Raw genomic sequence first — 12,425 nt, 5'->3', positions numbered from 1 at the left:
GCCCATTACTGACAGTAGGTATGTTGCTTAACTGTTATGCTGAACATAAATTAACTGCTACTGCAATTGGTAGTACTGTTAATTTAGGCTGAGATTAATGTGCAGATACTATAAAAATAGGTTCAGAAATGAGGAAAAGACTCCTTTTGAAACAGTCAGCCCACATTTTGATAATATGCCTGTGTAAAGTTATCTTCAGTTATTAGCACTGTGGGAGACATGCCTGGTTTGAACACTTTTGTTAGGGAAAATATAGATTTGGAAAGATGAACATGGTGGTCTTACTCTGGCAGTACCTAATTCTTGAAAGTATGCTGGGGTTTTTGGTGTTTGTTCAGTATCACATGAAAACTGGGAACAGGTTAAAAAAAACCCAACAAAGTAGGATGTACTCCTTAACTGAACTGTACTGTCATTTGGCCTTCTCTGCATAAGGACCGAACAGCATTGTCTTCATTGACTGATGTTCTTATTGGATATAAATCTCCAATTAATGCAATAACCTGAATTCCCCTCTTCCCTGAGAAAATACCAGAGTTAAGATGTTATAGAATACACTATGCCATCTAATACTGAAATGATGCTGTTCTCAGTTCCCTGCATAATTCTGGAGGGATTTTTCTTTCATGTGGTTCACACAAGCTTCCTGGAACACAGTGCGGTTTTTTGACCTGTCATTGTCCTGCTATGAAACATGGAAGAAAGAGCTCCCAAGGGACTGTAGTTATCAGGCTTGTCTATTAATCACTTCAGCAGAGATTCCCTTGGAGCACCTAGAGCTTGAGAGTTAGTAGTGTTGCTAGAAGAGAATACCAAGGTAGTGAAAGTCCCTCCTTCATGTATTTCATTCCTTCTATCAGTTCAGCATGCAATCTCCTTTCAGGGATTTATTTCAGAGAAGTAGGTTAAATCCAGGCTGCTAGGCTGTTCTTTGCAGCCAAAGGCATCTGCAAATGTTGAGATACAGCGAAGTTTTTCTTTTACAGAACCAGAACATTTTCCTTTCATTGTTTGTGCTTGGCTAGTGTTTGGGAAGGCTTTTTCCTTCCATCATGTGGGCTAGGAATTCTTAAGAGTAGTTGTTTGAAAGCTGACAAGAGTAATTGGGGAAAGATTGACATGTTCAACAACTGTATGCTGTTTTTCAAATACTCCTAAGGCAAAGTGGCAAGAGGGATAATCTCAAAAGTTAGCTGTATCTGTATTTTCATATGTATGTACTAAGTATTAGTATGATAATTTTAATTGTCCGCTTAGACTCTGGACATTATCTTGCATGTAGGTCTTTTCAAGTTTTCATGCTGTGTTTATTTGCAACAACAGATGCAAGTTATTTAATGTACGAGTGTGATCTGCAGAGGTAGTTGGGAGACTTAAGTGCAAGTATGACACCTGAAACTATATTAAACACTGTTATTTGTGCTACTTAACAGGGGAATGAGGTAACTAGTGATTCCCAGTGTGGGACAGTTGAGTGTTGATTCAGCCCAACTGGACTTGACTTCCCCAGAAACTTTGGGCCAAGCTGCACTGTGCCTCGTTCTCCCCACGCAGCTCTTGTTCTGGCAGAGTCACTAAAGGAACCCAGCTCGCTGTGTTCGCTTATTCCATGCTATTGCAACCCCAACCTGCAGAGGCACCCCTGACTCAGAATAGTCCACACTCCAGCCAGGTTTGTTAGCATCAGCTTGTCTTGGTGTTTCCCAGAGCCCTTAGTGATAAGAAAGCGGTATAGGGAACCTCCAGTAGGATTTGCAGGGACTTTATAAAACTGCTTTGGTTCCAGAAGTATTTTAGCTTAAAAGTCAGAGACCCATTTGAGCAGTGATATATCTGAGTCTGCACTTGAGCTGTCTTGTGACAAAGGCATGTCTGACATCTCTGTGTTCATAGTATTGGGGCAGAATCTGAAACCTGTGTGATCTGACCATAGATAACCAGAAGATGGTAATTTTGAAATTTTTATATGTAGTTTGGTTCACATTACTCCTTACAGGTACATTTTTCTTACTGTATAAAAGTACTAGGAAATTTATTCTGCCCTAGTAATGTTTATCTAAATTATTAGGAAGGAAGCACAGCTGAACATAATTAATTGAATTTTTCTTCCCCTGATGCTAGTAAGAACAATGCAATGTCAGACTTATCATAGAATCATAGAAATAGCTGTCTTATTTCATGAAATCACAGAATCCCAGGCTGGAAGGGACCTCAGGGATCATCTAGTCCAACCTTTCTGGGAAGAGCAGAGTCTAAACAAGATGGCCCAGCACCCCGTCCAGACGACTCTTGAAGGTGTCCAACGTGGCCGAGTCAACCACTTCCCTGGGGAGATTATTCCAATGGTGACTGTCCTCAGTGTGAAAAATTTCCCTCTGGTGTCCAATCGGAATCTCCCCAAGAGCAACTTGTGTCCATTCCCCCTTGTCCTCTCCATGGGACTCCTTGTAAAAAGGGAGTCTCCATCTTCTTTGTAGCTACCCCTTAAGTACTGGTACATGGTGATGAGATCCCCTCTGAGCCTCCTTTTGTCAAGGCTGAACAAACCCAGCTCTCCCAGCCTATCCTCATATGGCAGGCTTCCCAGTCCTTTGATCATCTTGGTGGCCCTTCTCTGGACCCCTTCCAGCCTGTCCACATCCTTTTTGTGTATTGGGGACCAGAACTGCACACAGTACTCCAGGTGTGGCCTGACAAGCGCTGAGTAGAGTGGGCTGATGATTTCTTTCTCTCTGCTGGCGATGCCCTTTTTGATGCAGCCCTGCACCCTGTTGGCCTTCTTGGCTGCAGCAGCACACTGTTCGCTCATGTTGAGCTTCCTGTCCACCAGGACCCCCAGGTCCCTTTTGACAGAGCTGCTCTCCAGCCAGGTGGATCCCAGTCTGTGCTGCACTCCCGGGTTATGTTTTCCCAGGTGCATGACCTTACACTTGTCCTTGTTGAACTTCATAAGGTTCTTGCTGGCCTATTCCTCCAGCCTATCCAGATCTCCGTGCAGAGCAGCTCTCCTTTCTGAAGTGTCTACTTCCCCACTCAACTTGGTGTCATCAGCAAACTTCATCAGGCTACACTTGATGCCATTATCCAGATCAGTTATGAAGATATTGAATGACATTGGGCCCAATATAGATCCCTGGGGGACTCCACTAGTGACAGGTTGCCAGTTAGAAAAGGAGCTATTTCCCACCACCCTTTGGGTGCGGCCTGTCAGCCAGTTCCCCACCCACTGCACAGACCACTTGTCTAGGCCACAACACAATAATTTCTCCAGGAGGAGGCTGTTGGGGACTGTATCAAAGGCCTTGGAGAAGTCCAGGTAGACAATGTCCACCACCCGCCCCATGTCAGCCAGGCAAGTCACTACATACATTTTTTGAAGTGTTTCCTACTATCTTTTATGTTTGATTTTTAAGGTAACTTTTATGGAAGCTTTTCTTTAATTTTCAGTTCTTTTAGTGAACTTTTCAGTTCTTAATGCACTGAAGCAAATTTTGCAAAACAAAATATGTTCTTAGGTGATTGGTATCATCTCTTGACTCTGCTGCCGTAGCTGCCCATGTCGAGCTTCCTAAGCCTGTCACTGTTGCCACGTAGCAAGTGAACCATGGGTACTGTGGAGCATTCAAGCAGCTGACGTTTGGCACTATATGTACTGCTTCTCAGGTATGGTCAAAAAGGAGGTTCAAGAGAACATCACTGTTTTACCAACTGATGTTTTGACCATCGGAAATGTCAGATAAGGCTTAGGAGACAATTTGAGGACTTCAAATAAGTGAAACCCTGGGGAAATATTTGTCACGCTTTCTTTGAAAAGAAGCCCGGAAAGGAGTCACAAGAACTTTTGAACAAGGTTCAGGCTTTTAAAGTGAGTTCTTCAAATATCAATAGGCAGTATAAATATTTTCTTTAATCTACAGACAACATTTTGTGGTTTTAAGCAGTGTGAAGGTTTCTGAAGTGTTAAATAGATGAAATAGGGTGACTGCAAAAGTGTTTCCTGAACTGTTTGGACTAAGTTCTTTAACTTGGGGAATCCTACCATATTGGGTTTGAAAAGCTGGTTTGTCTTTTTTTTTTTGTAAAAACACAGAAGTAGATTTGTAGTGCAGGCTGCAAAACCACTGTGGAAGTTGGAAGTATGCTTCTGAAATTCAAATTGTTTCAAAGGCTCATCTCCCCACTGTCACATGTGGTAACTGTTTGTCACCATCCCACAAACCACTTCTGTCACGCAGTGAATAAGCAGAATTAAACTCAAGCTTTTCTAATGAGAATGGAACTTAAGGCCTTGTGAATGTAGTTCTTTAAGTATGATGAATCATGAATATACACTCACTTTTTCACCATTTTGTTCTTAAAAATATATGAATGAAGAATTTTGGGGGGGGGAACCAGAATAGCAGTTCCAGTGAATATGCAAGTGTCGCGGAAGCATCCACTGTTATTTGCAGAGGCACCAGGCTGGATCTCTAACATCCCTGCTGTTGGCATCAGAGTATCCTCTGGGAAGTGATTTGGCAGTTTACTGACTTAACCCAAATGAGTGCGGCTTTGTACTGTAGACAGTTGTTTATTATGAATTAGCATGAATCTGGACTGTGACGGATCTTACTGACTATCTTGTCATCAACTTACCATAGTCTGAACAAAATTCTTTCTTCTGCCCTGTCACTACCCCCATTCTGCTGTTGAGTACATTCTCTTCCTTCTGGTCACTCCAGGCTGTAACCTAGGAAGCACTGAAACTCTCTTATCCTACAGCAGTGTGTGTATGTGCACACTGCAATAGCTTTCTGCAGAAATCTTCTGTTGCGTGAGGGGCGAAATCTTCTGCTGAGTCTGGCACTTTTCCATTCCTATGGTAGTTTGTTCAAAGCTCAGTTTTTAGAATTCTTTCCTTACCCTTTAGTCGATTCTTTCTCTTCCAAAGTGTGAAGTAGATACTAATCTATGTAGCATATACTACTACAAGTCATAGAGAGTACTACTTAGTCTTTTTGATTGGTCTTGAGACTGTACTTACCTTCTATTACTCTCAGAACAGCTGACAAACATGCGTTGAAAGCATGGATCCTAAAGTATTTTAGGAACAGATGTGTGTTTAAATACAGGTTGATTTTTATTTCCAGTCTTTGCCTTGGAGCTGCGCTATGCTAATCCTACTTTCTCATCTGTTTAGCAGACTGTACAGCTATTGAATGATGCAGGGGAGATGGCTCTGCTGAATTCTTACAGCATCACTTTCTAGAAAATGAAAGTTGGTACTAGTCACTCCAGCCTTTTTAGCTTTGATAGTTCCAAGTTGTACCCATGAAAGTGTTTTTTCTTGCATGCCTTTAAAATGGGCTAAAGCCAAAAGGATCACCTTCCTAGTGTGCTTTTTTTGATACCTAACGTTTTTCCTGTATCACTTCAAGTGTGTCCTTTCTTATGCAAAATAACTTCTGGTTCTAGTCATGGTTTTTAGAGCTCTTTTTTTTTCCTCTAAACTTCTTTCTGTTACTTTTTCTAAGCAGAGTCATGGCATTTGTCCTATAAAAATCAGTAAGATGGGGGGGAAAAAACCAAACCCAAAACTCCAAACCAGGCTAAGATGTGGAAAAATAGACAAAACCATATTAGTAGCTGTGCTTGCAAAGTATAATTGTTTCTCTTTGCTTTTTTTTTTCTTTTCTGAATTGGAGGCTTATAGCCTATTTCAAGCTATTTCTCAGTCCTGCAATTCTGAGCTGATATAGCTAAATTATGTGTGTTTATTTTGCTACTTCCAGACTCCTGGTTATGTCCAGTCTTAGCACAGGCAGTATGTTTTATTTTGGCATGGGAAAGGGCAGTGGTGACATAGGACAGCGTCTCCCATGTGCAGTGGTATTCTTCATGTCTGTACTGTGTTAAAACCAGGTTTCTCTGCCTGCTGTATGTACAGGTTATGTTGCAAATTTGCTTAGTGTTGTGAAGATGCATGGAAGCTTCCTGTAACTCTTTACATGTCTTTTCAAGAATTGAAGCTTCCTGTTCTTTATTGTAGCAATGTTTTCAGATAATATATTTAGCACTTCAATCACTATGTGGTCAGAGACTTACTGTCCCATCTCCAAATATTTACTGGTTTTTGTCTTTGACTAACATTGCAAGGTTTTAAAGAGCAATGCACTTTAAGGAAAAAAAACAAACCTGCATGCTAGTTCTGTTTCTCTTTTTAGTGTTCAGTGATTTAAGCTGTGATAAGGTTCTCCGAGAAGAGGGGAGGGAAAAAAAAGTGTGAAAACTGGTACTACTTGATTTGCCTTTTTTTAATTTTACCTTGCCATTGTTTTTCCTCTGTAAATGCCACTTCTGTGGATTATTGGATGCATATTCTTCAAATAAATTAAGGCAAATTTTTATCCACATTTGCATATAAAATTTGCTGGTTCTTTACTATATCCAGGCAAATTTTATAGAAGTGTTTTTCTGTATGTAGCAGAAATACTATATTTTGTGTGTGTTTTTCTTTTCCTCTTGATCATCTTATATGCCACTGCCATGTCAGTGGCAATAGAACGTCTGGTTTTGCACCACCTAGCATTAGCTTGAGACGAGAGTTAACTGAGTTCTTCAGGTTCTTTTTTTAGATTTGGATGTCTACACAGTTTAAAATAACAAGCACTGCTGACTCCTCTTGTATTTTTTTTTTCCCCAAAGAGAATTTATACTCTTTTCTTCCCCCTCAGTTTTACGGTAGCGAAGGCCTAATTTGTGTGGGATGACAGAAGCCATATTGCTCTTGTTATTTCCTAGGCTGCTGGAAGGCATAAGCTGGATTTCGTTATTAGAGGGTTTGACTGTTTGAAATTTCTAGGGTTTGAAATAGGTGGAGGGGAAAAAACGACATATTGTGAATACAGCAGACCTCCTGTCACTCATACCTTGTACCTGAGAGGCAGGGACCTTCTTTCCTTGGGTGTGCTTGAAACTCAACAGGAGTTGGGTGATATGAGTTGATGCCTGTTAAAAGTGAGATTTTGCTTTCTGTTCAGTCAGCAGTGTGTCGGAAGCCATGTGTTTCAGAGCAAAGTACCAGCTGCTAACAGCTGGTCCTGAGCCAGCCTTCTCTGTGTTCTTCCTCCAGGTATTCTGAGCAACAACAGATTTTTCTGTTTCTCACAGCTATTCTTAATGCAGTTGTTACCCCCTAACAGAGCAGTGTTATTTCCTAAATAAAAATATAGCTGTATTCCGTGCTGCTGCTGCAGTGGCTTTTCCCAGGTTCCATGTCTCATGATGTATACAGCTGGTTTCAACTTGGTTGTAAACTGCTAATGAGCCAAAAGTACTGGATAATCAGATTTTTAAACTTCATATAAAAACTTCATAAAGTCTATGTATAAATTAGTGTTGTAAAAGGAGAGAAGAGGTATTTTTGAGTGATCTTCTTATACTTCATCAATTAAGCTAATACCTACTGATTGTTATCTTGAGACTTTAAAATAACACAAATGTTTCATTTCAGAGGTTAAGAAGATTATCAACAAAATACAGAACAGAGAAGATCTACCCAACAGCCACTGGAGAAAAAGAAGAAAATGTTAAAAAGAATAGATACAAGGATATATTGCCATGTAAGTCTGATTTACATGTTAATAGAAGACAAAGACAGGTTCTTGTTATTCTTAACGTATTTTGAATTTTACTATTTAGCTATTACTGCAAGACAAAATTGGAGATAATTTACTGAAAGATAACTTTCATAAAATTTTTATTAATAACTTGGAAGGCATAGTAATGTTCACTTCCTTTGCGCTTACTATTTTATTAGGAGAGCTATGACCTAAAGATAAAATGTGTGCTAAGTCCCAGGCCCTATCAAACTGACATTTTTTAGCTTCAATAGTTTAGAACTTTACTGGGTGCTTAACTGTTTGGGTTTTTTTTTTCCTTAGGAGCATGTGTTTCATGGTAGAAAACAACAAATGTCAGCATAAATTCTAAATGAAATTTAAGGAGCCTTAAGGAACTTGGCTTTGTGGTTTGAAGTAATATAGATCTTCTCTGCTTGTTTGTACCCTACAGTGTCAGAGAACTTTGAGTGCTGCATTATCTTTTGGTTTGTATTTTGCTAAAGCCCAAATGAAATTCTGCTTAATGTGTGAACACAGATGAGTCAGAACAGAATTTAAATTTTAAAACCACCAATGTGTGGATATAACAGATCAGTGATTGCTTATGACAAGATTTCCTGTTACAGGCTCACTTTGAATAGCTCATGAGGCCATGTATTTCAGCAGCTTTTACTGTGCTTCTCAATATGAACAGCTGACAGATTAAAGGATGGTTGTCTGACAAATGCCAATTTTCATATCCCAGAAGATTAGCAACAGATACATTTAATTCTGCTTAGCTTTCTTAGAAGTGTTTAGGAGGTTTGAAAGCAATTTGAAGTTGAAAATGGTCTTAGGCATCGTTAGTTTTCATTTTTAAAATGTGTTCTAGTAATAAACTTCAGGGAATTACTGTGTGCTCTGTTTTTTCCAGTGCTAGAATTCTTACTGTTTATCAGTGCTTGGAGCTACAGTTCCAGTAGTAGACTTCGCCCTAAAGCCATAGGCCCTAGATTGTTTAACAGGGTGGGCATAGTGCTTGCTGCCACAAGAAAGGACAGGCACATGTATTCAAATTTTACTGGAGGATATATGTGTAACATACATTGTGTGTGGTACCAAGCTCAGCTGCAGCAAAATAGTTAAATATCATTGGGGTTTTTGTGTTTGTTTTGGGTTTTTTAGTTGGGAGGAAATGTTTAATGGATGGAGTGAGAAAGAGTGGGGAAGCTGTTGTTGTCGTCTTACTATTAAGAGGAGTTATACCCTTTTTCTATGCTGGCATTTTGGTAGATCACGAACAATATAACAAAATCTTGGTAGCACCTAGGCTGAGTCGATGAGACATTTAAAAGCTAGTACAGTGGTGAATCACTGCAACTAGAGTGGTAGATGTCTCCTTCTTTCATGTACGTTAAAAAAACCCCTGAGTCACTGGGATCTGAAGGGGTACACAGATCACAGTGGGGAAAATGAACAAACCTCAAAGCTGACATTGAGGAAGATTTAAAGGTATGTTTTCATTTAAAGCGAGAATATCTTCAAATATCCAAAGGTTCCAGCAATAAAGTGATGGGAGACCAGGTTGGCAGAAATGAAAGCCAGGAGATGTCTTGGAGGAGGAAGGGGAATGATACCTTTATAAATCCAGAAAAGATCTTAGAAATATAACTTAATTGGAGATCCATGCTCTATTTATCGGAAATTGCTACTGCTACCAGAGAGATCAGTACCTTAATAGTAATTTAGTACTGGCTTCAGAGTAAAAGTGTGTGTGTTGATGTTACAGTTTACGAAGTCATCCTAAATGATAGTTAAATGAAACATGGTGTTCACTGGTTACCCGAAGACACCAACTAGTAATTGTGAACTGAGCCTTTAAGCTATGCATAAATATCCAAGCACTTGCTCTTCTGAACCTGGAACATGCCATGGAATTTTTCTTGGAGAATTCTATTCTAGACCTAAAACCCTGAAAGAGCTGACCTGTGGCAGATACAGGCAGACTAGAAATGTCATTTGAAAACTGCTGTAGAATTTTGAATCTACTGTGCTGGGAAGATAGGAGCCCTCATTAGCCTACCACTTAAGTCTGATCTGCCATTTAAAAGTACTTTTTAGTATTAAGCCTGAGACGACATTGCATGCTTATGAAACTTTTTTGCTTTTAAATTATGAGTATGTAATATGTTATAAGGGTTTCTCTAGGCCTTTAGTGAGAGTGTGTTGTCTTTAGATCTGTGATCTAAATGTCTTGTAATCTACGCTTGTGCTTTTTTAGGAAGCATTACAGGGGAACACAAACATTTTTTGCATGTTATCAGGACGCTGGCAGAATATTTCACAATCCTGGAAGCAAGCATCTTGGAAGCTTTTTGGAAGAGCTTTCTGTATAGAAATAACTCAGCATGTGCTTCTTGTGTTCTCTCTTTTATTACCAATCGTGTTTTGACCAAAAGAAAAAAAACACAAAAGAACCCCACAAAACAACAACAAAACCAAAACAAAAAACCCAACATCCACCCAACCATATTTCCTCTTTTTACATAGTTTCATTTTTTTGTTTTTTCTTGAACTTAGCTCTAATAAGTTTTAGCAGCTGTTCTGTGGTTGAGGAATTGACCCTGGGAGCAGAAAGTAACAGAAATTGCTTGATCAGATGCTGTTTGTGCAGATACATCTGTTCCCCAGTTCAAAGATATTTTTTTTTTAATTTGGATTTCCAATTTATTGCAACACTAAATAAAATAAAATATCCTATATTGTAGAGACGGTTTGAATGATTTTTACATGCTAGGTAAAAAGCATTGGTATCAACAAGAGCTGGAAGGACTGGAGAACCTGCCAACAACCTACCATCCTTCCTAGTAATAATCACCGAGTTGTTAAAGATGCACTTGGTATTTTTTTTTAACGCCAAAAAGAATTCCAAGATGTTTAGTGTATTCTGTTGACAAATAGTAAAGGCTGTTTTTAAGACTGCTGAGGATTTTGGTCTCCAACAATCTGTTGTTTTTATAAGAAGCTTTCTCAGAGACAGTAATAATTGAGGCAGAAACTTGAAATGTCAAAACCCCCAAAATGAAGGAATCTGCTGCTTCTAGTTTAGAGGTGCCCCAGCAAAGTGCTTAGCCCAGGGTTTGGGGAGGGAGGTCAATCTGCCTGAGCAATAAACCCCACTGCATGTTTCATGTTGTAATACTTGATGGACTTCTCCTTGGCAGGGACTTTTAAGACCTGCCAGCTGCTTCAACTATGCACTGGTGTTTTATTCTTTCTGCTTTCTATAAATGGACCCAATAAATGTGCCTTTAACTCTGGCCATAATGATCTGTGTTAATCTTGTGTAACTATAATTTTGATTACTTCTGATCAAATGAATTTTGCCTCTTTAATGAATTGCTCTTGGAATTCCAGTAGTTGGTACTCTCTAAACTTGAGCATCAGAAACACATAGGAGTAGAAGCTACTCTGCTTATCTCTACCTGAGTTGGTTTACCATAAATTGAATTGACTGATTTTCTTGTGAGACTTATTTTTGGGAAACATTACTTAATGATTAATTTCTTCTATACATATTATAGGTACTATCTATATATTGTATTTACTGTTACATATTGATTTGTGTGTTGTAATTATTGTTTAAACAAAAATTTTTCTTTTAGTTGATCATAGCCGAGTTAAACTGACGTTAAAAACTCCTCCACAAGATTCAGACTACATCAATGCAAACTTTATTAAGGTATGTATTACTATTATAAAAGTTCTTATAAAATTCTTCAGTTTTTATTTCATGTCAGTGCAGTTTTAATATTCTAGTCTAAGACAAGAATTTAAAGCTGTGAGGGAAGATTCTGAAGTTTTAATATTACTCTAAGTGTAAGTATAATATAAAATACTTCATTTTTAAGTGGCAGGCAGCCAAATTGGAACTTTATACCATAGGAAAATTCAGATACGATTTTTTCAACAGTACCAACTCTTAAAAATACCAGATTTTGAGAAGCTGTTTTTAGGGATAAGAAATGAGGCATTTGCAAACTGTGTATGTTAATATGCACTTCTTGCTATTCATGGTAGAAGTGTGCAATGGAGTTACATCTAACAATCTTAGGGAAGCCAGAATGTGGCTAAAAACCTGGTACACTTCTGTTTCAAAGTGTGACTATCTTGGGTTTTCCTTGTAGCCTTAATCTGACCTTGCTTCTACACAGTAATGTTTATTCAGAAGCAGATGTTCCTATAAATCTCACTTCTTGAATGTTTAGCTTGAAAATCTGAACGTAAATGTCTTCAAGCTTTATATAAAACAAATTTTAAAACTTTGGGTCTTTGAAATGTGGTATTACTGGGGGGGGGGGGATTTAAATTTGTTCAATGGGATGCTTTTTGGCAGAAAGACTTTCAATTTTTCATCATTAGATGTTTGAGTAATAAAGAAAATGCAGACTTAAAGGGAATCTTCAGAATCCGAACATGTTTATATTGTCTGTTACAGTCTCTGGCAGCACAGTGGCTGTTATAATCTTGGGCCCCCTTGAAGTCACTGGCAAAATTTATTGATAATGTAAATGGGACTCATTTCCTGTTCACCCTTCCTGTTGGATCAAAAAAAAATATTATAATTCTATGTGATTATAACCAAAAGCCTTTTTTATTCAGTGCAGGTAAATTTTCTTTGCGAACACTAATAGTTCCTTTGTGTAATCATAGGGAGTGCATGGGCCGAAAGCGTATGTTGCTACCCAGGGACCATTAGCAAATACAGTAATAGACTTCTGGAGGATGATATGGGAATACAATGTTGCCGTAAGTATCTGCGTAAAAACCAAAATTGGGTATTAT

The 12,425-nt window shown here is 38.7% G+C and overlaps 1 protein-coding gene across 1 annotated transcript in view; it reads left to right on the top strand.

Moving 5' to 3' along the window:
• Nucleotides 1-12,425, top strand: part of PTPN12 (protein tyrosine phosphatase non-receptor type 12) — an 83,117-nt gene that overhangs the window by 26,893 nt on the left and 43,799 nt on the right. The window contains exons 2-4 of the mRNA XM_064444207.1: nt 7,493-7,601; nt 11,246-11,322; nt 12,294-12,389. Of these exons, the coding sequence (XP_064300277.1) occupies nt 7,493-7,601; nt 11,246-11,322; nt 12,294-12,389 (282 nt within the window). The remainder of the gene's footprint in view (nt 1-7,492; nt 7,602-11,245; nt 11,323-12,293; nt 12,390-12,425) is intronic.

The sequence above is a fragment of the Phalacrocorax carbo genome, chromosome 1 (genome assembly GCF_963921805.1).
Source record: "Phalacrocorax carbo chromosome 1, bPhaCar2.1, whole genome shotgun sequence".
In the NCBI taxonomy this organism is placed as follows: Eukaryota; Metazoa; Chordata; class Aves; order Suliformes; family Phalacrocoracidae; genus Phalacrocorax; species Phalacrocorax carbo.
This window is presented reverse-complemented; position numbering and strand designations above follow the sequence as displayed.